The sequence below is a fragment of the Rhinolophus sinicus genome, chromosome 9 (genome assembly GCF_057876585.1).
Source record: "Rhinolophus sinicus isolate RSI-liver-muscle chromosome 9, RSI-T2T, whole genome shotgun sequence".
Classification (NCBI taxonomy): domain Eukaryota; kingdom Metazoa; phylum Chordata; class Mammalia; order Chiroptera; family Rhinolophidae; genus Rhinolophus; species Rhinolophus sinicus.
Window position 1 is genome coordinate 15,244,703 of NC_142509.1, and position 27,439 is coordinate 15,272,141.

The 27,439-nt window shown below is 50.7% G+C and overlaps 1 protein-coding gene across 5 annotated transcripts in view; it reads right to left on the reverse strand.

Annotated features, from left to right (window-relative positions):
- Positions 1-27,439, reverse strand: part of PKNOX2 (PBX/knotted 1 homeobox 2) — a 256,849-nt gene that overhangs the window by 63,503 nt on the left and 165,907 nt on the right. For all 5 annotated transcript variants that reach the window (XM_074321097.2, XM_019710526.3, XM_019710525.3 and 2 more), the window contains one exon: positions 13,957-14,065. In XM_074321097.2, coding sequence (XP_074177198.1) covers positions 13,957-14,043 — 87 coding nt within the window. In that variant the 5' untranslated portion in view covers positions 14,044-14,065. The remainder of the gene's footprint in view (positions 1-13,956; positions 14,066-27,439) is intronic.

Sequence of the window (27,439 nt, forward strand, 5' to 3'; positions counted from 1 at the left end):
GGAGCTGAGCTGTACCCTCCACAACTAGATTGAAGGAGAACAACTTGGAGCTGATGGACCCTGGAGAAACACACTGTTCCCCAATACAATTTATATAAATAAATAAATAAATAAATGTTGAATCAACGAAATGAATTAATGAATGATGGATAGTGAATGAGACTGAGGCTATAAAAGAAATATACCTGCTTTACTCTATTGTGTCCCTATCATTTTTTGTTAGGATGAAATGTCCACGTCACCGTTGTCTGAGCAGGGGGAGCTTCCCCAGCCTCAGTGCACAAGAGGCTAGACATACATCATGGTACCTCGAAGCCAGCAAACAATTGCTGAAATTCTACTGTCTCCTGTTATTAGCTTTTAACCTTGGGCAAATCCTTGAACTTTCCCAAGCTCTTATTTTCTCATCAGTAAGCAAATTGGTGTCCTTTTAGGAGTCATGAGTGTTAAAGAGGTGCTGGAGAGAAGAAGGAAGAAACAAATATTCCAATTTTCAAAATATAGAAAGAAGGTGGAATCAAAACCTGAATATCGCTAATGTTCACATTGATCCGAGCCAGTTCCTTTCATTCGTGAACGCTACCCATTATTTCTTCAAATGCTTCTCGAGTCCTTGCCATGTGCGAGGCACTGTGCTGGGCACGGGGGTCACAAGGCCGACCGCCTGCTATAATGGGGCTCAGCTTCTGGATTTAACATGATTACCAGGCTGACAATTAAGTTTGAGAACTTGTTGCAATGATGTTAACCTTTTTGATATCAGAGGGATTATTCATTATGAATTTGTACCAACTGGACAAACAGTTAACCAAGTTTACTATTTGGAAGTGCTGAAAAGGCTGCATGAAAAAGTTAGACGATCTGAACTTTTCATCAACAATTCATGGCTCTTGCATCACGACAATGCACCAGCTCACATGGCACTGTCTGTGAGGGAGTTTTTAGCCAGTAAACAAATAACTGTATTGGAACACCCTCCCTACTCACCCGATCTGGTCCCCAATGACTTCTTTCTTTAACTGAAGATAAAGGAAATATTGAAAGGAAGATATTTTGATGACATTCAGGACACCAAGGGTAATACAATGACAGCTCTGATGGCCATTCCAGAAAGAGTTCCAAAATTGCTTTGAAGGGTGGACTAGGCACTGGCATCAGTGCATAGCTTCCCAAGGGGAGTACTTTGAAGGTGACCATAGTGATATTCAGCAATGAGGTATGTAGCACTTTTTCTAGCATGAGTCTGTGAACTTAATTGTCTGACCTTGTACTAAGCTGGCAGACAAGGAGATGTAGTAGACGTGGATGGTGTTAGTGACCTCCGCCCAGTACCTCCCATGATATCCTTGTGGAAAACAAGGACGGAAGTGGCCCAGTGGACAATGGTGTGGATTAGTCAGCTTCCCCCAAAGGATGACAATTAAAAGGTAGGTGTCAGCCTGAGGGAGGCTTCTAGGAGAGCGCTGCGTACTTTCTCCTTAGCCCTCTTCAATATTTCTAGCAGTGCCTTAGAAGATATCTGAAGGAATGCTCAGCAAATTTATGGGTGACATAAAACTGGAGTCCAGCGGATCTTTACCAATGTTGGCAACATGCTAAGTCTAATAAGATTCATTTTCACTTAACAAGTCAGAACTCAACACTTCTAACACTTTGGTCAAAAAAAAAAATCAATAATATAAGGGCAGAGCAGGGAAGACACGGTTTAGCAGCAGTGTTTTAGTTGACAGCAGGCTCAGTATGTCCAAAGTGTAATGTATCTGTCAAAAACAACAATAAAAAACCCAACCTAAGTGAATGCTATCTGAGGATGCATTAAGAGATGCACAGCTCACACAGGGCTTCCAGTCCCACCCACTGTGCTGAAACAGGTACAGGAAAGTACATTCAGCGGAGTGCTGAGCAGTTCGGTGAAAGGATTCTGCACTAAGTTATATGAGGAAAATCTGAAGGAATCTGGGCTGTGTGAGAGAGATTTGGGGGAGGGGGCAGTGGAGAGACAGGAGAACCCCCTTTGATTATCTGAATGAGGGATTTGATTCCATCACTTCTGTATGCCCTGAAGGGTCAAACTACAAACAGTGCATTAAATCTATATAACACAGGGACAGATTTGGGCTTGACCCAAATATTAAACACGCTCCCAGGCTGGAATGGGCTGCCTCCAGGAGGTGCTGAGTTTCCACCATTGTAGGGGCCAAGCAGAGACTGACCGATCAGCTGTGGGCCTCTGTGTAGGGTGACATCTAAAGTCTCTTCCAGGACTGGCAGACTCAGACGCCATGAGGGTGCTTTAATAATCACTACCCACTGCCCTGGGTTGGCATGAGGTTTGGATTAGATGATTCACAATATAGAAAAGTGTTTTGGCAACCCGAAAGTGTTCCCCAGGTGGAGGGGTGGTAGTTGTTATTAAACACGAGATTTCCAAAATGTGCTTCTTTCCTAAAGTAAGGCAGTGCTATGTCTGTACAGCCCATTTACGGATGAAAGGCAAGGTAGGCTGGTGTGCTCTGCTCTGCCCACTACGGGTGAATTTCCTCATGTCCTTGAAGGAACCTATAAGGGGCTCCCATGAAGAGGAGTTTCTAAGAGAGAGGGTTGAGGGGAGCCATTCCTTTTCCTCTCAAGTCCTGTCTCTAGGCAGGACTTTGGGAGAGGTAAGGGGAAGCCCTGCTGGGTTACAAAGGAAAGTGTAGGATAAAAATGTAAGCACAGGCAGTCACTTGCCAGCATCCCAAGAGGCCCCCAGCTGAGGGGCTGTTTACTGGGGCTCAGAGTGGAGACGGGGAGAAGAGAGCAGAGCTGGTTTAAGGAAGATGGTGATTCAAATTTATTTAGCTCCTGGGGGCCAATTCAGCAAACACTGTATTTCCTCCAGGTTTGGAGAATGAGCATTTATCTCCAAATAGAATTTTTTTTCCAGCCAGAGACACCCATTTTCCCAAGAACTGGAACTCAAAGGGAGAGGCCTGCAGCTGTCTGCAGGGTCTGGGGGCAGGGGATGAGGGTGGCTTATGGTGCAGTTTTGGGGGCGGTTACTGGGCTGTATAGCCTGAAGAGCAGGAGTAGGGGACAGACTAGATGGGCCATGATGGGGCATAACCGTTAAATGATGGGTTGGAACTCCCTGGTTCTGGCCTGTGAAAGCCAACTTAAATTTTCAGGAGTTTTGCAAGCTGGCTGATATCACATTTGGTGGCTTGAAGTGGTCATGGCGGAAACATTTACACCACAGAAATTGGCAAACGCGGCAAATTAGGGCCTTTCCCTGACCTCCACCCAGAAAGCTGATTGTTTCTAGCACATCACCGAGGTCAGGGTTTCTCCCCAATTCTCCAGGATCTGGCACGTGAAGAAACTAGAAACTAGCCTTACACTCCATGAGGCTACTCTGTGTGTCCACAGCTGGTCCCAGAACTGGCTGCTCCAGACTCCGAGCCTTTCTCCGAGAAGACCTCAGTGCACTCTGGAAATTCTACCGAGGCAGCACATTGGGGACAGGGTGTGGATATGGCATCACACAGACAGGAGGACTGTCCCTTTCCAATAAGGGGAATGAGGCACATAGGAGGAGAGGCAAACTTGAACAATGTCTGAAGAACTTTCTGAAAGAGCAGAGAAGCCTCTGAAAGCGGAAGGAGCCGCGGATCCAGGCCCTGGGTTTGATGCGTCCCTGTCAATGATAGTTAGTGTTTCGAGGTGAAGTCCCTGAACTTTTGGGCCCTTAGTTTCCTTATCTATAAACATAGGAGTAACACCTACTCCCCCTGAGGATTAATCAAGAGAACAGGATGCTGACTAGTGGAATGATGGCAGCATTCCCTGGAAGGCCACCGCTTGTGAGCCGTGGGGCTGTGTCAGAACCTGTATAGGATTCTCTGGTTCCGACCTCCTCTTACCCTACGGTCCTTTCTTGTGGCAAAGACCTTAGGCCACCACCCCACACTTTTGCCTCCATAGATGCTATAACCTCTGGACTTCTCTGTCACCCAGCTGGAACCAGTCCCACCTTAAGCTGGGCACTAAAGAGTCCTGCCCAATCCTGGTTTGTGACAGCTTGAGATGAAAGTTCCTGACTGTCCCCATCCTATATAAAGTGGGAAGAGTTGGGGTTCTAAGCTGTGTGTGTGGGAATGCAAAATCTGGAGGAGTTGAGAGATCTAGCCACTTTGACAATTTAGTCTGACCACGGAAATGAGCAGGTGATTTAGGAGACGCTGGGAAGCACATTTACCTGCCTGCCTCAGTTGCCCTCGCTGACACTGCAATGCCCCATAGATGCTTTCATTTCTGGTAAGCATCACCCTTTCCCAATCGTAGGGGAGGCAGGGGGCACATTACGTTCTAAGGAGCTAAGAAAACCCCTCTGTAGGCTTTCATGCTCCACAGTAGTCCTGTGCAGTAGCTTGGTACAATCCCCATCCCACACAGGAGAAAAACAGAAGCCCACAGAGGGGAAGACGCTGCTGGAGATCACAGTTTGTGCAAAGGTTGGGGCAAGAACCAAGGGCTCTCTGACTAAGTCACAGTATGAACTCTTGTATGTAATTACTTTTCTTCGAAGAGGAGAATGGAAAGACTTTTTCCCCCTGAGTGCAAAGGAGGGCAGAGAGGAAGGGCACGGGAATCAGAATGAAGCTTTGCTGCCCAGTGTACACTCTCGGGTCTGCATCTAGCTCACCCGTCCTCACCGCCGGCCCAGCTTGTCCCCACCCCCAAAAGACTGCTCCCCTATGAAGAGTTCAAGTCAATTCTCCAAACACCGGTCATGCCGGCAACAGTCCTTCTGTGCAGAACCCAAGTAGGAAGCTGTGGGTAGTTATTAATTGAAGGTGGTTCACTTCTCTTGCAGGCTGCTGAGGAGCCAGAGACTTGAGGCCTTAGACACCCTACCCTTCAGGGTGCCCAGGACCGATCATGGTCAGCCACTGCCTGCTGCCAGCTGCCATTCCGAGTTCTCTTTTGTTCATGGGAGGTGGGAGCAGGTGGCTCAGAATGCGGATGACACCAGGGTCTTTCTAGCACTCACAGGGTGGTTTGCAGGATACAGTGGCATCAGACAGAACTGAGTCCCGCTTTTGCCACTCGGTGCTGGGCAACCTTGGATGTGTAACTTGACCTGTCGGGGCTCAGTCTGCTCCCCTGTGAAATGGCTATGGTGCTGTCATGGGGACTGATGTCTCCTTCAGTGGGTGCTGGCTGAGCATCAGGGACAGTTCAGGGCCCCTGCTTTGGGCTTCCATGAACCCAAACACACTGTTTAGCCATGTTGGCTTTCTTGCCTCTCTCATCCACTAGCCTGTGGACCCTGGAGGGCGGGGACCCTTCTTTCCTGTTTTCTGTTGCAGCCCCAATGTTCAATATAGAGTGTGCATACCTGTTGAGTGCAGAGATAACTGGTGGGAGGGCAGGAGCCCCATCAAACAATGCCTTTTTGGCTGCAGATTTACCTCCTTGACCCTGAATGCCTTGGGCCACAACAGAGAAGTCACGGTCCCTGACTGATGGGGAGTGGTGGCATCTAGCCCAGAGCTGAAGCCAACTGGACACAGCATGAAGTACTGGCAGGAGCATCTAACGGACTGGACTCTCCTCCTGGGTGACTTGGCAAAGTTACTCAGCCTTTCTGATCTGGGGTCCTCAACTACAAAACAGGTGTAATAATACCTAAGGTACAGGGTTGTTAAAAGCAAATGAGGTAATGTATGCAAGGCACCTGGCACCTAGAAGATACTCGGCATATGGTGGTTACGTTAACATAATCCACACAACTGGCAGCCCACATTCGAGGCTGCCACTTTTGCTTCTGTCACGTGGGCTGCCGTAGGGGTCCTGCCTCTGCTGAAGGAAAGTGTTTGCCTGTAAGCACCCAGGGAGGTGGGAGAGGGGGCCGAGGTGTCATGGAAGGTAACATTACCCCATCACCAGCTATGTCACCTTGGGTAAGAGACTCAGCTCCTCTGAGCCTCAATTTCCCCATCAGGTAAAAACAGCGCTGCTAATACCTCCTCCCAGGGCTATATGTGAGGGTGCACTGTACACAGTGGGTGCTTCCTCTCTGAATCCAACCCCATGCCTGTCCAAGACACTCCAGACCCAAACCCACATGTCCCCCTACATACACCCTTCACCCACAGACAGTCTTGCTCTTTGTGACTTTATGCCCACCAGCCTCTCATGGGATCCTTTCTGTAAACCCTGAGCAACGTAGGCCTGCACCTTCTCAGCATGTCCTCCTAAGCGGACTCCCCTCTTTGAGACTTCCACCTGACCTGGGCAGGTGGAAGATGAGAGCTGCCTATCTCCAGTGCCTGCCCCGCCAGGCCATAGAACACGGGGGGCTGAAAGGTCTGGCCCACTAGGGGCCGCACTGGGCTTGACCAAGAGCTGGCATTCTCTGAAGCACCAGGGCAAACTGGCAGGGCGAGATCTGGTTTCCTCCCAACTAGGATAGAGTCCAAGGACCTGGGAGGAGGTCAGGACTTGAAGTCATTTGGTAAATATGAGGTTTGGCCTGAACAGGTGGGAGGCAGCAGGGGGAATGGCCAATGTTCTAGGCTGAGGGCACAGCCCACAGGAGCTCCAGGCCTGGGCCTGCCCACTGACCCTGGCCTTGTCTCCAGCACAGCACCCCTTCCCTCTGTCGCACCTGGTCAGACCCCACAGTGTACGGTTGCCTGAACACACCCAATGATTTACGTCTTTGTGCCTCTTCTCCCACAGCCGCCTCTGCAGCAAATGTCCATGTTCCCGCCCTGCCTCCCTCCCGGCCACGTGTAGGCCCACTCCTCTTCCAACTCAGCTGGAGGACCGACTCTCCCAGGAAGTCTTCCCAAGTCTGCACGTCCCCCAGACCCAAGTAGCCACAACGCCTGCCTCATCATGTATGTGTTAACCTTAATGCCTGTAACACTGCAGGGCCCTTCTCTGTCTGTCTTCCTGGTAGACTGGTTTCCCAGGCCCCATTGCCATGCTGGCTCATGGTGGGCTCCCAGTGTGTTTGTTAAATGACTGAATGACTGACCGAATGAGGGGATAAGTGAGTGATGTGTTAAAAGGCTCAGGGATCGAAAAAGGGGAGGGGGTCAATGAGGGCTCCTCCAAATATCCCCCACCCAGTCAGCCCAGGGAGGGGAAGCCTGGCAGCAGAGCCAGGGCAGCCCAATTTAGCTTGAAACGTCTCCTGGAACAGCATGCCTGGGTCACCTACATTCTGACCCCAGGGCCCGCCGGATAGAACAGACCATAGAAAAATTACTCTGCAGTGCAACATGGGGATCTTGACTAAATAATTAATTTTAAAACGAATCGTAGGCAATGGTTTACAAATGAGGCTTGTGAAATATTCACCGGCCCCGCCTGCACTTCTGGGGCATTACTGACATGTGGCTAATAGGAGGAAAGCTATGGACTTGGACCCGAGTCTTTCACAACCCAGCTTGGTGCACTTTCCTGGGAACTGTTTGCTCCTCACCTTCCATCCATTTCTAGGGGACCCCTCACTCATATAATAGTCCTAAACCAGTGACTTCTAGGAGGGACATCAGAATTGCAGTGTGTGTGTGTGTGTGTGTGTGTGTGTGTGTGTGTGTGTGTAAGGGAGTGTGTTTATAGTTAGAAACACATTATTTGATGTGCCTATTGTATTCCTAATAAAAAGTAGAGTAATTAAAGTTCAATCCAATCTTGGCTACTGGAGACGTACAGAAGATAGAGCAAAAATTAGCATCAGGGTCATGGGTGAAAAGAGGTGAGAAACACCACTCTACTTTTCATACCCACGCTCTCAACAATCCTGCAAGGCAGGGAAGGCAGAAGTGATTCCCATTTTCCTCATGTAGAAACGAAGGCCCAAAATGGACTATACGCTCCATTAGAGCAGGAACTGTGAATTTTGCACCCTCAGGATACAGCACAAGGTCTGCAAGACCCCAGAAAGCACTCACTGTTTATTGAAAAGGTGAGTGAATGAAAGAAATAATACTGAAATTACTCGCCTAAAGTTTATATAATTCAGCATCAGCAGGGCTGGAACAAGACCTAGGATTCCTCAATTTCTACGACGTCAGGTCATCCCACGTTTCCTCCTGCAGATCACAAACTCCAAGGACAAGCAGCCCTGGCCCTACTCACCCATCCCCCTCCCGCTGGGCCATGCAGACACCAGAGCTCCTAGAAGATCTCCCGGGAAAGGGAGGCAGAGCAAGTCCCAGGCCTCGTAGGGCCCGCGGCTACTTGATCACCTGTTCCCTGATTTATTTTAAGCTTTGTATACTTGGGCCATTAACTATTTTTGTAACTGTTTAGGGCACTCATCCTGCTTGGAGGCAATAGGCAGACAATAAAATCTCTGTTCTTTGGGTAAATATCAGAATTCAGATACTAGCAAGTTCATCAAATATACAAGCCTGGACAAGGTCATTAGAGTGAGCATTCACAAGCCTTGTTGCTGGCCCGCCATCTCCTAAGTGGGGACATACAGGCCCCACTGTGGGACCTGAGCTGCTTTGCCTTTTCGACGTGAAGACTCCAGGTCTCGAGTGAGTTGGAGTTCAGGGATGTGCCCAGTTTAAAGACATGGGTGGCTCAAGCCACCAGGGAGAGAGGTCACTGTGCACAAAGAGAAGAAGGATCCCGCAGAAAATAAAAAGGAAAGTGAGGAGTCCGTTTGGATGAGTCAGAGCAAGGGCAGACAGGTCGCCCCTATGGTCCCTGGGGTGTTACCCCCAGGGGGACAGGGAGCCATCAATCATCGCCACAGAAAAGGCTTAGGGAGACTTTCAAAGCTGCTGAATTAACTCCATTGCTGCAAAGCGAATGAGTTTCACAGGCAGCTGAGCAGAGGTCCCTGCAAGGCAGGGGGCTCCGGCCCTTAAAGAGATGAGAGGAATGTAAAGTGTGAAAACATCTGAACCCGCTTCTGCCTGTCATAGCTGCGTGGTCTGGATGGGGGCCGTTCACAGCCAGGGGCTCCAGCCACCCCCTCTGCCTCCAGTTAATGAAACCAGCATGGGGACCCCGATGACTGATCAATGGTCCAGCTTCCCCAGGAGGTCTGCTCCCCTGGCCCCACACAAGTGAGAATGGTGCTGGGATAGGGAGAGAAAGAAGGCACTTAGAGGGACAAAGAGCCAGGCCTGGCCTCTCCGACATGGCTGGCCCAGCTTAGCCTCCCTCTGGCAGGAGGGGTAAGATAGCATCATCTTGACCCCAGATCTCCAAGCACAGTTTTCGGGACTCCTGAACACTTTCCTCACTCTGAGGGTAGCGGCTGGATGGAGGGGGATGGGGAAACACAGCTTTTGCCAAAGGGTCCCCAGGAAATGCTTGACTTCCTCCTGACGTGCGATTCCCACACGAGTCCTAGATTGAGAGTTCTGACACCTGTCCTGCCTCCTCTGGTCAACAATGAGGCTGCATCCTTGGGGAACTGCCAAACCCTTTTTAATATCACCCATCGTCGAGTCGTGCTCCATAAGCCCCTGGCTGCCTACATATCAATTTGCTCCGAAACTGTTCACTGAGTGCTGTCATTCAGAGTACTGTGCTGAGTGGGTCAGACCAGGACCCAGCAGCATTTCCGCTGTCACACAGCCTGACGTGCTGGGGACAAGCAGGCAGAGGAAGAAGGAACATTGAAGACACGCTCAACTAGACCGGATACAATATTTGTCTTCCTATAAGCCAAGGGCAAATATATTTGTGGAACATTATGTATGCGCCTATGTTTGAGGAAGAGTGGGGGGTGGGGTGCTGGTAGCAGGAGTTTTTGTGTGTGCGGATAAGGTGAGGGTGGAGAAGCTAGCAAATCGGGAGGGTTTTCTGAACTACTGATGGAAGTACCAAAGGGAGAACTTTGCTTGGTGGGTCATGTTGCATGTGGAGTGTTACAGGAAATGGGAGAATCTGAAGGACACTTCAGAGGTGGATAGAGGATTCATGAATGAAGGGGAGAGGCCTAGAAGAAGTAAGAGTGCTGCAGTGTTATCATGAAGATTCTAGGAGGGGACCGGAGTGACACTTGCCGGGAGAGGGAGAAACCATAGAGAACATAATAACTTCAAGAGTTCCGTGAGGACCAGAGGGGAGCTGGGCAGTGGGAGGTGGGGGTTGTGAGAGTCCAGGTGGCAGGTGGCCGGGTTGTGGCAGAGATGCAGAAGAACGGAAGCAGAGTGATGTAGTAATTCACACAATATATTGAACGGAGGGACCACACACCTAGTTCATATGCTGGTCTCCCTAGAGACAATGCTTTCATTAAACAACCAGAACGCCAGGATCCCAGGTGACTCACCTCTGCCTCAAGGGCCCAGCTACAACACACTGGACTTTGACGTGCTGCAGTTAGACAGTAGGGGGTGCTGCGACTCTGGCAGAACTTAACAGGAAGCCACCAGATCAAGGGGAAGCAGGACAGAGGAAGGGGTCCAGTGGTCACTGTTTTTGCCCTTTCTAAGCTTAGGGTGTCTTTAGAGCACATTAAACACAGAGTGACGTCCTTACAAGTAATCATGGAGTTTCCCTACGACTGACTGAAGCAGACCGAGGGGCCGTAGGCTGCCTGGCCATCATACCATTTGGTGTGCGCTAATAGCGCGGGGCCAGAACCATTAATGCATCTCTCCTAAAATGGGAAGAGAAAAGAAGCTTCTCTCATTTTTAATAACTTTATTCCCCAAACTTCAAAAATGAAATTGCCAAGTTAAGAACTTGCCTTGAAAAAAAAAATTCTAATTTATTATAAAGAAGGTCCGGGGCTTGGGAATTTTTTTTTAATGCAGATTCCTAATTTGCCAATGTGAGGTTCTCCTGTGCATTTGAATAGATTATGCTCGGTACTGCTAGCCCTTAGCACAACGGGAACATTATTAAAACGATTCCATGGGTCTCAGAGGAAGGGCTCTGCTTCTTGCTTCCTTTATCATTTTGGGGACTTCATATTAGAGACTGTCCATTTTTGCCTGTGGAAGAAACTGGGTTTCCGAGGAGGTGACCAAGAGATGTGCTCAGCTGTGCAGGCCTTGAGGAAACAACTCAGACTGGGTCCAAAAGTAATGAGATTAGACCTCAAGGAATGAGGAGGAGGTGGGAATCCTTCCAGACGACCCCCATGTGCCTGTCCCACGTTCCCATTAGGCTAGGCTTTCCTGAGGACACCGAGAGTCAGAGAGCAGCTGGTTCTCTAGGATAATGAGCGTTACAAGGGCAAGGGAGCAGGGCTTCCCCTGAGAAGCTGGGCTCAGCCTCTTGAAAGCATAAAGGGAAGAAGGCAGGAGGACCAGGGCAGGTTCCCAGCAGAAAACGCACGTGGAAGACACTCCTGTGTGCAAGCCACTTCTAGCAGCCCCAAGAATGGAGAGAAGGGCCCCCCAAAAGCTGATGGGCTTCCAAATCAAGCACTTTCTAGAAAGAAATACTTTCCACCTGAGTCTACGTTCTGGAGACCTCACCCTCCTCCTCCCTCCCACCTATTCCATCCCTGCCCTAACTCCTCCTATGGTTTTCTGTCCTGATCCATTTCCTTGGGAACCAGTTTGGCCCAGGGATGCCCCATGGAAATCTGCCACAGCCTGGTGGCCAAGCCAAGGCCATAAAGACCCCAGACCTTGGCCTGGTCACTTTACCATGGACACTGAGACTTCCTGTCAGACATTCCTGGACCTCTGGGGTCACAAACAAGAGTGTGGCTTCCCCAGGGCAAACTGTGCCCTTGCTGTAAATGTGAGTATTTTCACTCGTGAAATACTGGTGGCTCCTCAGAGAGGAGAGCATTGGGACAGTCCCTGCAATTGTGGTTCTGCTCTGAGACCCTAAATGGGGAACTGGAGCTCCCTTCCTCCCCTAAAAGGCTAGAGCAGCTCAGTGGTGGCTTCCGGGGGGCCCAGCGCCTTAGGGCTGCAGCCCCACCTCCACCCCCCTCGGCAGCTGGGATGTATTAATACTCAGCTGTATGCTGAGAATTAAATTAGGCTCCTCTACTTAACTACACCCGGATCAGAATTCTTGGACAACACAGGCCCTTCCTGCAGCTTTCCTGCTAATCCCCACCAAACCCAAACTTCTCCCAGCTGCCCAGGCAGCAAAACAGGGGGGTAGGGCTCGGGCGGGAGGAGACAGCAGCTGCCAGCTGTGCCAATCCAGTGCTCTCTGGCCTCTCTGACGGCCCGTCTATCCCTGAGCCTTGGGTATGGGGGTGTGGGCCTTGGTGCCCACCACCTGCTAAATGCAGGAAGTGTCCCATTGCCACTCCCCTTCCTACTGTGGATTTAGGAGAGCAGCATCCAGCTACAAAAGAAATGGAGCCGAAGTTCCTGCCTCTTCCTCACTACCTCAGGGTCCCTCTCTGCCTGAGCAGATGAGGGCATGGGTCTGCGTCTACTGAGACGGATTATGCTTGTCCCTCTTGTGGCCCCTGGGTTCCCAGGTCTCCACTAGGCCAGGCCTCCTGTTCTCCATCCTCACCATAGAAATAAAGGGCCCGACATACTGTTGCTCACCTGGAAGTTTTCAAATAGTGGAAGAGTGTCAGTGCCAAGTCCAACCTGCGGTCATTCGTGGAAAGTTACTGACATGGGCAGAGGGTTTGCTGCAGATGAGAGGTTGGGGAGAGCCTAGGAAGGCGCATGGAGTTGACATGTGGGAGCAGGGGTGGGGACAAAAGCACATGTGCTCAAAGGTCCGTGAATGACAAGTGCTTTTGGACTTTGCAGGCCAAGGAGTCAATGGTCGCCTGCATGCTGGACATGGTAAAGTGTAATTTTGTGGGAGAATAACAGGGTGGATAGAGCAGCCACTAACGCTCACACTAGGCTGGGGGTGTCAGGGCCAGAGGACCTAATGGAGCAAAAGTCTGCATCTTAATATCTTTCTCACGCTGTACAGATCTTCCGCGTTGTCCACGAGAACAGCTGTGTTTGAAATGCCTAATAGGAGGGGTATCAGGGCAGGGCAAAAACACTGCTGGGAGGAGTGAGAAAGACTGCCTGGCACATAGTAGGCACTCATTGCACGTTTGTTAAATGAATGAATGAATGAATATTCTATTAATAGCTGGCTGCATTTCACGTTATAGATGCTCAATAAATAACTGTTGAATTAATATTGACTTGTGAGACCAGGTTAGAGAAAATAGGGGAGTGTAAAGGTCAAGGTCAGAGAATAGAAGCTTTTGTGAAAGCCCAGCCTCATAACTAACTCAGAGTCTCAGAAGAACAAAGTGTGAGGCACACACTGGGGAAGCAAAGGTTAGAAGTAACCGGCGCTAGGACTGCAGGAGGCCAACCCACAAAAGCCAGGCCAGGCTTCCAGGAGGAGAGGAGACAATAGGAAGACAGGGCAAAGACACTGCCTTCCACAGGCGCTGCAACCAAGTGGCCATCTCGGAAGAACTTGGGCAGGGGGCCTGTGTTGGAGCTGAGGCCAGGAAACTGGGAACCAGATGGAAGGGTTGGAAGGCCTAGAGAAGCAGGCCTGGCCTTTTTATAGATAGAAGCTGAGCGGATCCTGAAGAGAAGAGAGATTCCTCCACTAGTCAGGCAGAGAAGGATGGACATAGAGGCACCAGGGACCATGAATTGGAGGAGCTGGTAATAAGGAGCCTCTAATTAAGAAGTTTCCCCCAAACACTCAAAGGCAGATCCATTTACCTGTATCTCCACGAGTGAAGGGTCTGAAACATTTGTCTGATGTCTGAGTGGGAAGCAGTGTTGGATGGGGACGGGACCACAACTCGGTGCTCTAGGCAAGGGTCCTAGATGCTGGCGACAGTTACCCAGGTAGCATCTGAATCCCGTGTTTGTCAAATGCAATGACTCCCTTTGGGGTTCTGTGTTTGCCAGTCTCTCTCCAGAGAGTCTTCCCCAAGCCTGACAGGGAAGAGGCCAGGGAGCACCAGGCCCTGCCCTCCGCCCCTGGAAGGCCACACACGCCTCCTGTTGGTTGGTGGACACTCACCTGTGGACTGTCCTGGTAGGGTGGGGGAGGGACATTCTGCGTGGCCATCATCGTCAGAGCTGGGGCTGGGGAGGCATGTTGCATCATGGGGTTGATTCACATCGAGGATCTGTGGCAGGAGAAAGGAGGCCACACGTTAATACTGAGAGCACAGGGAGCCCGGGGACCAGCAGGTGGACATCTCAGGCTGGGCCACCTGGACTGACCACACACAGCAAGGGCTTAAAGCCCTTTAGGGGAATTTAAAGCCCAGAAGAGAGCTACGGGGAGAGGCCTGGGTGGGGAGAGGCTTGCTGTGAGATTTGACTTAAATAAAACAATACTCAAATCATGTGTAAAACAACCTGTATGAAGCCATGCTTAGTTCAGCATCAGCTGAGGGTAGGGGCTAGTGGGGAGGGAGAGGGGGTGGAGGCTTGGCTGATGGTAGCACAGTGGGGTAAGAGGCCATTCGGGTACCCACAGGACAAGGGTGCTTTCCCCATCCCAGGCCCTCAGAGCAACCACCTGTACTCTGAGGCCTCAGGCATTGCCCTTCCAGCTCCAGTTACCACCTCCCTGCCCCCTCCTGGGTGTGCTCACTACACCCCCTAGTGGTGCGAAGGGACGTGGCTCGCTGGTCCCTTCCTCAGAAGGGAGAGTGGAGCAAGCAGCCCTGGTGACTTCTGGGAGGCCTTCCAGGAACATCCGAGAACCTGGGGGAGTGCCCATCACCTGCGGGTTTTTCTCGGTGTGTGTTGATGACTATGGGCTTATGGATGTGCCTGCCCATTCTATTGAGGAGGATTTTCCTTAGCCTTCATTCAATGTAGAAACAGACACGCGGGGCCAGAGGGGCTGTCAGAGCCCACTGCTCCCCTCTCACAGAGGAGGAGATGGAGACCAAGAGGAGTGACGTGTGTGTGTTTGGGGGTGGAGTGCTAGTGGGGGGGGGTGAAACCTAAGGGGTGAACAGGGGGCGGGGGTGAAACAGGGATGAAACCTAAGTCTCCAGATTCCCAGTTTCCCCCGGTCAGCTTTACGGTACCCCTGACCCCCACCCACAACCAGGAAGTGAGGGGTCCCCACTAGGCCTCAGTATCTCCTTGAACCAGAAGGTGCTGCTGTAAGTGGAGACATCCTGGCAGTGCCACCCAAGGAAACAAGATGCCCAGAGAGCTGTTTAGCTCAGCTCTGATGTATTGATGCCCTGAAATATTTAGAGCTGGAACCACGGGCAAGCTGCCTGATACAGGTTCATCCATCATGGGGCATGGAGACTTCTAAGAATCTCTGTGGGCTGTGTAGGACCTGTCCTCCCAGATGGAGGGTACTGATGGGCTACAGACCTTTGTGAGGATGACACCCAGACCTCCTCCTCCTCCCTCCCCTCTCCCTGAGGCCCTCCCATTACACCCTCCCCAGCGTCTTCCAAAATGTTCACATGCCTGAATTCTGCAGGAATTTGAGGGTGTTCCAGACCTGCCTAAGCAAAGGGGAGGGTCTCCAGGGCCCTATGTGGTGTGTGTGTGTGTGTGTGTGTGTGTGTGTGTGTGTGTGGTTCTTTTTCAGGAAGAGGAGGAAAGATCAGCTTTGGGTGACCTCAGTTTCCGAAGTACCAGGTGTGCTTTGACCTTAAGAGCATATGCGAAAGTACTGGAAGCCCAGGTATTCATTCAAATAATACTTGATAAATATCAAATGCGTGCAAAGAAGTGTGCTGGGGGTGTGGAAGGTCAGATGAAAGGAGGCAAGGTTTTCTCTATAAGGAGCATTATGAGTGGAGGTGGTGATAGTCCAGTGGGAAAGAGGAAAGGGAGATGGGGGTTCTGTTGGGCTTTTCCTGTGCTGAAAACGCTGTGACTGCAGGTAACTCCCCTTGGCTTCTGCTGCCTGTACCTCCCCCCCCCCCACACCCCTCCCCCCCACCTGGCCTTACTTTGGAAGATGGGCTACCAGGATGTCTTTGCAGCAGAAACACTCAGGGTCGCCCCATCTCACACACGTTATACACTTAGATCCAGATTCACAAAGAGGCTAGGAGGGGCCCTGAGGGAGCCTATCTCTTCAGGCAGGGAACCGATGCCTATTTGCAAGGCGGGGTCTTTGTCTGGGGATGGTAAACATCCAAGGAAGGCAAGAGCAGGGTGAAAGTGTTGGGGGGGGGAGGGGAGGAGGAGATATAGACTCCTTGAGAAAGAACTTCTAGAATCAAGGCTTTTGAGAAATTCATGTGGATGTGGAAGCTTTTTCTCTTGGACCCTGAGGGAATAAAGGAAATAGGGATATTTCAGGCATGTGTCAGGCTCAGGCTTTCCTGGAACTTTGACAGATGCAGTGACTTCGGATGGGCCTATGGGTCCTGAAGGCAGATCCCTTCCAGGGACACCAATTTCAGATGCTCCTTTGCCAAAACAACAACAAAAAAAGGCATCTCTGTGGGGCTGTAGTGCCAGAAGTGTCCAGCAGAGGGAGCCTGGGGGTAGAGTGTGGGGTGTGAGCTCTGTCAGGAGGTTTTCTCCCCTTTTAGGGGCAACAAGTTCCCTTCAACCTCGGGTCTGGGTCATTCTGTAACCTCATTCCAGGATGAGAAAGTCATAATGAAGGCAAAGCAAAGGGAGCTCGATGAGGAGGATTTGGACTAAAGACAGGAGCCTTTAATTTGCATTCTTTTGTTCACTGTCCAATGAATGGGAGGTCAGGTCATTTTAGAGTCATTGTCCCTAGAAATATTTACAAGGGCTGCCCTGCCTGGTGGTAAGGAGGGGTGGTTAAGAGTGGTCTGCAGCCAGACAACCACTATGAGGCTGAGAGGTGATTTTCTAGTCTGGAGCCTGTGGGGCTGCAAAGCAGGGGCCAGACTGACCTCAGAGTACATAGGAAAAATTATCTGAGGACCCAGATGGCCTTTGTCTCTCCCCCTACCCCTCTCTGGGGTCACCATAGGCCACTAGGCCACTGCCCCATTGCTCTCTGGGGCTTCTCTTGCAAAAGAACAGAAGGCCTTTTCATCAGCGGCTTAAGTTTCCTTCTCTGCTCACTCAGGCACAGAAGCCTCTGGTAACCTGACACTGGGGGAGCCTGGGTGCCCACCTTCTTTTCTTCACACCCCCCCACCCACACATGTACTGCCCCACCTTTGGGAAACCCCACCAGCTAGGCTTGGGGGCTGAGGGGTTGCATAGAACCATCTGGAGACGAATGTGGGCACCTGACTTCTCTTGTCTGAGACCCCACAAATGGGGTGTGGGGACCTCTTTGAGTAATCTCTGGGCGCTCAGCCCTTTGGGGAAACCCACCCTTTCTGCACTTTCTTTGGGAGCACCTACGGGAGCGGCAGGCCTGAGCTGCAGACACCCAGCCCAGGGCTTCTGAGCATTTGTCAGGGAGAGGCTGCTCCGCCCTGTCCAGAGGCCCCAACGCTCTGTTACCAGACACCAGGACACTGGAGGGAGCACAGCCAAGACTGCAAATGGAGGACACACCAGGAACAATTTACCACAGGGAAATTTCCCAGCGAGGAGAGGCTCCTGTCGAAAGATTGCTTTTAATGCTGAAAACCTTTATTAAATGACAGCTAGAAGGGGGGAAAAATCCTAATGCAGCTCTCAACCCCACAATGATATCCAGGAAGAAATAATTTGTGTCACTGATATTATCATCAAAATGAGCTAAAAATTCCATTTTCCAGATCTCCTGAACGAGTGAGGCAGCAGGGCTGAAGTGGGTGAGGGGCACAGAAGGATACACCTTTAGGAAGTCCGAATGGGCAGCCTTAGAACAAGCACCCATGCCCTCTGTCTTCTCAACTCTAGCTCCCCCAGCCCTGCAGGTGAGGCCCTCAGTATAGAGCCCAAACTCCAGCGTGTTGACAAACAAGTTTGGAAATAAAAAGACCAAGCTCGTTAGGAAGGAGCTCATTAAGACTTGTTGACACGAAACTCATTAGACCAATTAACATTCCATTAACAGCCTGGGGCACCAAGGGGTTAATGCTGCCCGCAGTAATTGGGCTGGGGTGCCGAGGTTGGGGGCTCAGGGCCTTAAGGATGAGAAACAAAATCTAATTGGGAACTCTCTGGCCAGCTGGCCCCACAGCATCTGTTCTTGCCCTCTGACCCTCGCTGAGACTACACTGCATCCTGACTGCCACAGGAGAAGTGAGGAAAGGACCAGCTTTCCTTTGGGTCTCCCCTGTCCCACCCACTGCCCCAGAGCGGAGACTGGGCACAAGGACAACCTGCGGGATATTTTCACCCTCTTGGACTCTGATCGTCCTGCTTTCTTCATCCACCCCTCCCCACTTTTCTGCTTCAGTTTCTCTTAGTCCGAGGAAGTGAGTCCCCTCTCTTCTCCTCTCCTGGTTAGATGTGACCCACTCTTAAAAAACTCTTTGGAAAAATGCTGGAATCCTCAAGACCCCAGAATCTAATTCATCTGAAGAGTGTTGTAATTTAGGGATGAGGGAGGGAGTACTGGTCCTGGGACACCCTTCCTTCCTTTTTCTTTCCTTCCTTCCTTCCTTCCTTCCTTCCTTCCTCCCTCCCTCCCCCCTCCCTCCCTCCCCTTCCTTCCTCCCTCCCTCCCTCCCTCCCTCCCCTTCCTTCCTTCCTTCCTTCCTTCCTTCCTTCCTTCCTTCCTTCCTCCCTCCCTCCCTCCCTCCCTCCACTTCCTTCCTTCCTTCCTTCCTCCCTCCCTTCCTCCCTTCCTTCCTTCCTCCTCTCCCTCCCCTCCCTCCCCAGCAGGGCAGCTAAGGCACTGCCCAGGGCCCCCTAGGAGCCCTTCTCATCTGCCTTCCAACACACTAGCAGTATTTTCATGATTTTCTGTCCCTTGCTACAAGTAGAAGCTGTAGAACTCCCATTCCCTGTCTGGGCCTCAGTTTCCTCATCTGTAAACTCCCACAATCAGAGCCTGTGCTTAGGGTCAAAAACGTCTGGATTCCACACCCAGCTCTGCCGCTTTGTGGCTTGTACAAGCTGCTTTCCCTCTCATAGTACAAAACGAGGGATTTCACCAGAATATTCTGAAAAGTCTTTGCTCACCGTTAGAACTCAACACAAACTTAGTTGAATGGAATGGAAACACTTGGATTGCAGCTTCAGAGTGAGGGAAGCAGGCCCCTGAGGCCAGAGAGCGGAGAGCCTTCCTCAGCCCCCAGGTGGTTACCACCGCCCCCCCACCCCCGGCAAGCCCCACACCGCCCCCACGCCGCCCCCTCTAAGCAGCTGCCCAGGCCAGGGTTCTGACGTCTAGACAGATTTGCAGGAGGCTGAAATAACACAGTGAACTCAGCAGGAGGGACCAAAAGGCTGCATTCGTAAGGGGCTGGCTTCAACTTCTCCCTCCGGAGCAGCAGCCTCAACCTGGCGCAATCCGTTTATTTTCCTCCAGCCGAGAGAGTGCCTGGTCCGGAAGGCTGTCGTCAGGCACAGCTCCCTTCCCATGGGCGGCCTGTAGGTGGCGCCGCGGAGCCCGCTTTAATTGCATTATATAATATAACCTGTTTACTAAATCATGTAATCAGTCGCCTTAGGATTTACAGCTTCGGATGTGTATAGAGAATTGGACTTTGAGTCAGATTTAAAAACAAATAAAAATGAGAGGCAGCTGTTGCTGATAGTGTGATATTCATCTTTTGGAAACAAATTCACCCCACTGCTATAAATTATGCCTGGAAAAAAAGTGTTGGTTGGAAAGAGTTGGCTAGGTCTCCTATGCTGGCAACTCAGAGCGATGAATCTTGAAATAACAGTGTCAACCTGTCACTGATTTCATGTGACTCTGTGGATTTATCTAAAGAAACACAGGCGTGCAGGCGTGTACACACACACACACACACACACACACACGTCTCTTCGCAAAACTCAGTAAGGGCTAGAAATCACAAAATGAAAGCTGAGTGTCTAGAGGAAACTCAGTGGTCCCTGCACCTGGGTGCATGCAGTCAGCACTGGCTGGTGACAGGGTGAGACCAGTCTGGGGAGAGGATGGGGGTGAGCAAGAGATTGTGCCTGTAGACCAGAAAGCTTAAAAATGTGAGGGGGTCCAGTTAACATGTTTCAAAATGATGGAAAAGTGAAGGGTCCTTGAAGAACAATGGACCAACCCCTCACAACACATCAAACACTGGACCGGTGCTTTTTTACTCAGGTGCTCTGGGAGCTCAGGGGCCTGAGGTGACAGAATTTGGGTGGCCTAGTAGATGCTGCTTCCCCCCATCTTTCTGACCTTGGGGTGCTGGGGGCAAGTGGAAGTCCTCTAGTTTGATAATACAGGACTCAGAGTGGGGTGTGGGCACCAGGGGGGTAATTGTTTCTGTTACTAAACGAAGGGCTGGTGGGAGAGGAAGTGAGTGGGGTTTGTACTCAGGGCCAGATCCCTTTGCTCACTACATGTCCTGAAGGCTGGCTGGCTGAGAGGTTGAAAATGAGCCACTGCTCCATCATTATCCAGGTCCCAGGGGACACCGTACCTGGCACAGAGCCCAAGTCCTTGCAGGATGTCCTAGCCAGGAGGGCCACTTTCCTGATGCCCCTCGGGTTCCTGCTTGGAACTCTCAGTGGGAAATAATTCTGTCTGACTCCAGCCAGAAGCAGAGATGACAACCAAAACGGTGGGCAACTCAGTCCCTTTGGCCACCACAGCTCTTGGCACTAATTTTCATTTGCTACCTTTCTGGGAAGCGTGCTTGGGAGGTGGCACCAGGTCATGCCCTATTACATGATGCTGTTGTCCAGGGAACAGAGAGCAGAACTAGCTCGGACTAGGACTGCTGGCTTCTGACTCCCTGAGACAATCTCTCTCCAATTCTCTCTCCTCTTTCAGCCCTTAACCGCCTCGTGGAACGAATGGTCTTTGGAAGGGGTGTGAGACTCTGTGAAACCACAGAACCCAGAAACCTTCCTGCTCCGATCCCAGGCATGTGGCCTCCTCCACATGGCCTGTGGTCTTTCTTCCAAGGGCCTCCGTGTCCTCTCCTTTCCCCACCCCCAAGGCTATTTTGCCATTTGCTCTTTATCTGGAATAACAATATGCCCCCTGCGTGGCTGGGTCAACAGGTCATTTATGCCCTCCCTGACTCCAGCCTAGAGATAGCAAAAGCTTGCTGGAGAAACCCAGTCTGGGAGCAGGGGGACATTAGTCCCCCTTGGGTCCCTCTGTGCCCACAGTTAGTGGGGGGAGCCTTAGTCACACAAGACAGATCCCTTTGACTAAGCGCGGGGTGTAAGTGGGGCTGCTGGCACACCCACATCACCCTCATCCCGACCAGGTTTCCTGAGTGGAGCCCCCATCTTGCCCTACTGATTCCCGTCATACCTCTCTGATTCATGGGTGTTCTCAGCACATCACGGCCCAGAGTTCCAGGCCTACAGCTTTCCCTTCTTTACTCCCCCAGTTTAGCTATTTTTCAATCTGGCTTCAAAAAGTGGACCAGTGTCTGAGTTAGGAGAGCAGCCTGTACTCTGCCCTCAGTCCTCTGCTGCCTGGGTCTGCCTCTCCACACCAGGACCAGGAAGTGTCCCCCGCTCTCCACCCTGCCTTGGCTGTCACACCTTTTCTGGCTTCAAAAAGCCACTGATATATTTTACAAACTGAAACAGCAATTTAATTCCCCCTGATAGCGGCAATTGTCCATTAGATCTTCCTACCGAGGAGCTTAACAATAATTCCTTTCATCCAACTGCTTGCTTCTTCTTGATCTGAGAATCAATCCCATAATAGCAGGCAAGAGTTTTCCCATTACTCTCCCCCTCCAGCTCTTAGCATTTGATGAAGATTCTCATCTCCTCTTTAAGCACTTTACAACTTGGCAATTCTTCCCCCTTCCGTTCCTTTAAACAAAATAAAACCAAACCCAAAACAACAACAACAACAACAACAAAAAACCAGAAAGGGGAGGAAAAGGCATGCTAGCTATAAGGACAGGCACAGACCTTGCTTTCTTCTCACAGAGAAGTGGTGTGCACCTTCTGCTTGGAGGCAGGGGGATGGCAGCAATGGTCACCTCCAATCTGCTGAAAAGTGGGTGCTGCTTTGCCCCAGAGGGGCACCCCTAGTCTGCTCCTAAATTCACTCTCACCTACAGTTGGGTCCTGCTTTTGCCAGTGATGCTCAATTTAGAACGTCTTTCCCTTTCCAGGAACCCCTTCCCCGTGTTGCTGCATCCCAGGGATGGACGACAGGAGGCTGTCACTGCTGCCCTGGGGGTGGAGGCCACAGGAAGGCTCCAGTCAGCCTCTGTCTGTTGCCCAGGTTCCCGCCCAGCACTCATGCAACTCTCAAACCTACAGTGGGATCCTGCCCTCTCTTTTTCATCTCCCGTCGTCCCCTTCGTCTTTACCCAAACAGCATGAGTGAGAGAGGTGGGGAGAAACAGGGAAAGGAGAAAGCTTGAAACCTTTTATTCAATTATTTTTCTTTTCTCTCAAACCTCCAGGCAGCCCCAGTGGTCAAGGGCAGAGGAGGACTCTCCAGTGCTTCTGTGGGGACAGTTAGGGTGGATGGTCAGGGCACCAGGGAGCCCCGGCCTGCTCCCCCAAGACACCATCAGGTGCTCTCTTGTCTGCACACACACACACACACACACACACACACACACACACACACACAGAAACAAATCTAAAAATGAACCCAGGGACTGAAATCCCCCTCGACAAACCTGATTCCCAGGTTTATTATTATTTGTCGAGAGCTGACAGCAGCCGCTGCTCAGGAACCGAGCTGAGAAAACAACACGGCCGGGCCCCTGAGGCTCACAACTCAGCAGAGACAGACCAGCAGCTCTGATGCTGGGACCCAGGTGGAGAAGCACTTCTGCTCTGCACGGAGGCCGCCTCCTCCCTTTCATAAATCTTTCTCTTTTCCGAGGCAGGCATGCCAGGTGGATGGCACTCCCTCGGATGGGATGCACAAGGAAAGCAGGAGAAGCGAGGTGCCTTGGAAGGGATGGACAGGGAGGGCCTGGAACAGCAGGACTGGGCTGGGGTTGGGGGGTTGTCCACAGAGGTAAGGGACCCTGACACCTGTTCAGTCTGACTCCTGAGATGCTCTCATATTCTCCCAGAAGCAGAGGGTTGTAAGAGGGACAGTCAGTTCCCTTTTCTCTCTGTATGACTGTACCATGTCTTCTAGCTGGATGATACCTGCTTCCATTTGTAAAAATTCCTCCAAAAAAAAACAACAAAAAACGGTCAAGAATCAAGGCTGTAGAAGCAAGTGGCTCTCTGGGCTCAGTTTATCACTGAAAAGCCACTCATCCCTGATACTTCCTTACCCAGTCAATGGATGTCCTTGTCCCTGGGCCTTTGTGATGCTCCCCGTGAGCTCGTAAGAAAACAGGAGGGGAGACCAGGTAGCGTCTACAGCGACAAGGTCAGCTGGAGGGAGGCAAGGATCCCCTTGCTGGACTCCCTCACCCATGGTCCTCACTTCTGTTTTGAATGAGAGCAGGGACACTGGCTCTGTGATTCTGATCTGTCAGGAAAGGCAACCCTGGGGAAGGAAGGAAGGACAGTGGTGCCATGGGAGAGGAAGTGAGGCCAGGCAGCGAGTCCATTCCTGGGCATGGCCAGTGAAGCCACAATTGAGCAGACATACTCTTTATTACCTTATAAGTGTTTCCGCCACGCCTTGTGCTATCTCTCTCCTTTGCCAGCAAGGCTTCCTGTATTACATTCCTGTGTCCTTTCTTTCATCAAAACTTTGCTCAAAACCTCACTCCTCTGGGAAGCCTGACTTCACTTTCCACTCCAGGACCATCCTCTTACTGGGAGCCTTGACACCAGACAGAGTAGGACACGGTAGCATGAATGACTGCTACGTACGTTTCTATGTTACGGAAAATTGCTGCCCACCCCATGTCCACGTTGCCCGTCGAACCCTATACGCTCCCCAGCAGATAAGACCATGGCGTTGCCTTGTCTTTCTTCGTAGGGGGAAAAAAGCCTGTGTGATATGATTTCACGCGGTCTGCCTCCTTATGGAGCCTGAATATGCAGAGGGTGCCAAAAAAATGTATACACGTTTTAAGAAAGGGAAAAACTATGAAAATTGTAATGCTCAATATATACCAATAACAAAAGATGACTACAAGTCACGTTTGACTTCTGCAATTACAAGAGGTGCTCAAAGTGGTTACCATCAGCGTCCAGACATTTCTGATTATGGTGAACTACTCCGTAAGCAACGTTGACCAAAGGGTCCACTTGTATACATTTTTTTGGCACCCCCAGTATACACAGTTACCCATTTAATTTCTTTAGTTTACTGTTAAAATGTAAAACAATCAATCAAATCTGAGAAGGATAACTCTTTAAGTCTGGGTAGTCATTTACACCTCAATGAGAATGAGTTTGTTTCCCTGGAGTAAATGTTGATGGGGTGAGATGATATATGGAATTAGTAACAATTGCCATGTATGGAGCCCTCACCATGCACCAGGCATTATGTTAAGCTTTCTATACAGATAACTTTGTTTATTTTTCTCAGCAAATATATAGTGCCGGCATGATGGTTGTCCCTACTCATGGATGTGAAAAGTCAAGCCTAGAGAGGTTGAGAGAGCTTCCCAATTGACACATGGTCTGATTACAGTCTGAATTTTTTTTTTTTTTTTTTTTTTAAGGAGGGCGCAGCTCACAGTGGCCCATGCAGAGATCAACAACCTTGCTGTTATCAGCACCACACTCTAACCAACTGAGCTAACCGGCCATCCCTTGCAGAGTCTGAATTCAACCTAGAAGTCTCAGGGTGGAAGCAGGAACTAACAGCGGAGGAATGAGACCTCTAGAAATTGGAGAAGTACAGAAAAGACAAGCCTGACTGAAAACAAGCTGCTGACTTTGAGTTGGGCTATCCAATATAAGCTCTCCTTTGACTTTCACACCCCGAATTTCCAAGAATTATATCGATACTGCCTAAATGTCATCCATAGCCAGATTTGGGCTTTTGTACATCAGTTAACGAACACACACTTTATGCCTTTGGGTGGTGGGCCTGCTTAAACAGCAAGAATTTATTTCTGTCATCCTGTCATTTTTGGATGGCAGTGTATGTACACATTTATTTGTGTACAAATGTATTTAAATACTTTATTGCACTTTGCTCTTGTTTTATAAAAATGAATGAAAGATGGAAAACTAAAAGTGTTGATACCAGGGGCCGGCCAGGTGGCTCAGGGGGTTAGAACTCCATGCTCCTAACTCCGAAGGTGCCGGTTCGATTCCCACATGGGCCAGTGGGCTCTCAACCACAAGGTTGCCGGTTCAACTCCTCGAGTCCCGCAAGGGATGGTGGGCTCCGCCCCCTGCAACTAAGATTGAACACGGCACCTTGAGCTGAGCTGCCGCTGAGCTCCTGGATGGCTCAGTTGGTTGGAGCGCAGGCTCTCAACCTCAAGGTTACGGGTTCAATTCCTCAAGGTTACGGGTTCAATTCCACAAGGTTGCCAGTTCAATTCCTCGAGTCCCGCAAGGGATGGTGGGCTGTGCCCCCTGCAACTAGCAACGACAACTGGACTGTGCCCTCCACAACTAAGACAGAAAGAACAACAACTTGACTTGGAATAAAGTCCTGTTCTCCTTCCCCAATAAATATATGTATAAAGTGTTGATACCAGCATTAGAAAGGTGGGTCTCATTCATGTAATACGAGACCAAGGTGAGAACACTGAACTGAAAGAGGCAAATCTTGAGTCTCAGTCATAGACTCACCAGACTGTGGGTTCAATGATGAAGGGAAAGAACAAAATTAAAGAACGAATATGAAATGACAGAAATACATGGCTGAAGGCTGCATCTCAAAAAGCGATATGTGACTGGGAATCTGATTGTGTGTTTTAGCGGTCTGGGAGTACAACTCGGGAACTCATGCTTCACGAGAGTGGGGATGCCTGTGCCCTGCACCCCACACTCTGCAGCTTTGGGGCCAGGGGTCTGACTCACAGTGACTGGGAGGCCGTCAGTGTCTCCTTCCTGTTAGCCAGGACTCAGGGGCCCTGCTTCGGCCCAGGTGGGTGGGGTGGGGTGGAAGGGAGCGTGCAGTCAGCCTGCTCTCCGTGACTGCCTCCACTTGGCACTCTTTCCCCACCCCACCCCACCCATGGGTTTTCAGAGACCACCCACAGCTGCAAGAAGTCCCTGTTCTGGAGAGAAATTCGCCCATGACTCACAGGCTAAGAGGCACCTGGCTCTATCTTTGGAAAGCCTGTGTAGTTGAACAGTATTGGTTTTTTTTTTAAGTCAGGGCACCCATTCTGGGGCATCCCGTCTTTTGTCATATCTCCCTGAGTTCTAACCTCGTGCCTCTGCAGAAACACCTTCATGCTGCCCTTCCTTTCAGAGTCTTCTCCTTCCTCTCTCAGCCCAGAGAGATTCCAGGCAGCAGTCTGAAGGGGTGACCAGTGAAGACATCTTCGCAGGCCAGCGGTGGGGTTATTACCCACAGCCCCTGAAGCAGGCAGCCACTAAACAGAAGTGCAGGGGATAAATGCTGTGTTCCACTCCCACGGGCTCTTGGTTGTCCCCTTCCAAACCCCATCCCCTTCCACCTCCAGCCTTGGAAAGGGGTCTGTAGTTCTCTGGCTTCTAACAGGGAAACCTTTAGTCATGGGCTGGCCCTTTCTGCTGCACTCAGACACCAAGGAGAAGTGTTTCATATTAGTAGCAGAATCTTTGAATACTAGCAATTCGTCTGAAAATTATAACTCGCATCAAACCTTAGTTCTGCTTTTTGCAATGAGAGCTCATTTCCTATCATTGTGGTCTCAGCCGAAAGAAAGAGTCCTGCCTTCAATACAGAATCTTTGTGGACTGGAAGTCAAGATAGTGCCCCTATTTTCCCCAGTAGGATGGACCCCACTTCTCATGGCAGTGCAAGGACCAGGGGTGGAAGAAGAGGAAAAGACAATTTTGCCCATTGTACTCTGGCCCTCAGGGACCAATTAGGATGCTCTAACTAAGAACAGAGAATGATCTTCTGGGATCTGAGCACTCGTTAATCTGATCTTCCAGTGTCTGGCCTTCAGGGAAAAGGAGTGAAGCATGTAGAGGTTCTGTCCAGAACAAGTTAGTCTGGGCAGGCAGAGGAGCTGTGTGTGTGGTGTCTGCTTCTAGAGTCAGTCTCAGGGTGGGAAGAAGGAGTAAACAGGAATTCGATTCCAAGATGCCACCCCAAGAGCACAAGATGGCCTAAGGCTGGGGCAGGTCCTTGCTATGGGCATGCTTCTCTGATCTTCATTTTTTAGGGCCTGGAGAGAGGTCAGAGCATCTGCTCTTTGCCCTGGAATTCATAGAAGTGGAAAAAGGATCTCACTGAATGAGACACTTGCTGTGGTCGGGTCATTTCACCAACAGGAACTGTGTGTGCATGTGAGCCGGGCAAGTGTGGGGAGTAGAGTCGATGGGCAGAGGGGGGTGAAGAGGAAAGGAGGCTCACTGAAGGACGGTTGGGAGGCCAAGGAGGAAGGTCCCCAAGGGGGACATTCAGGGGATGCTGGAGTGAT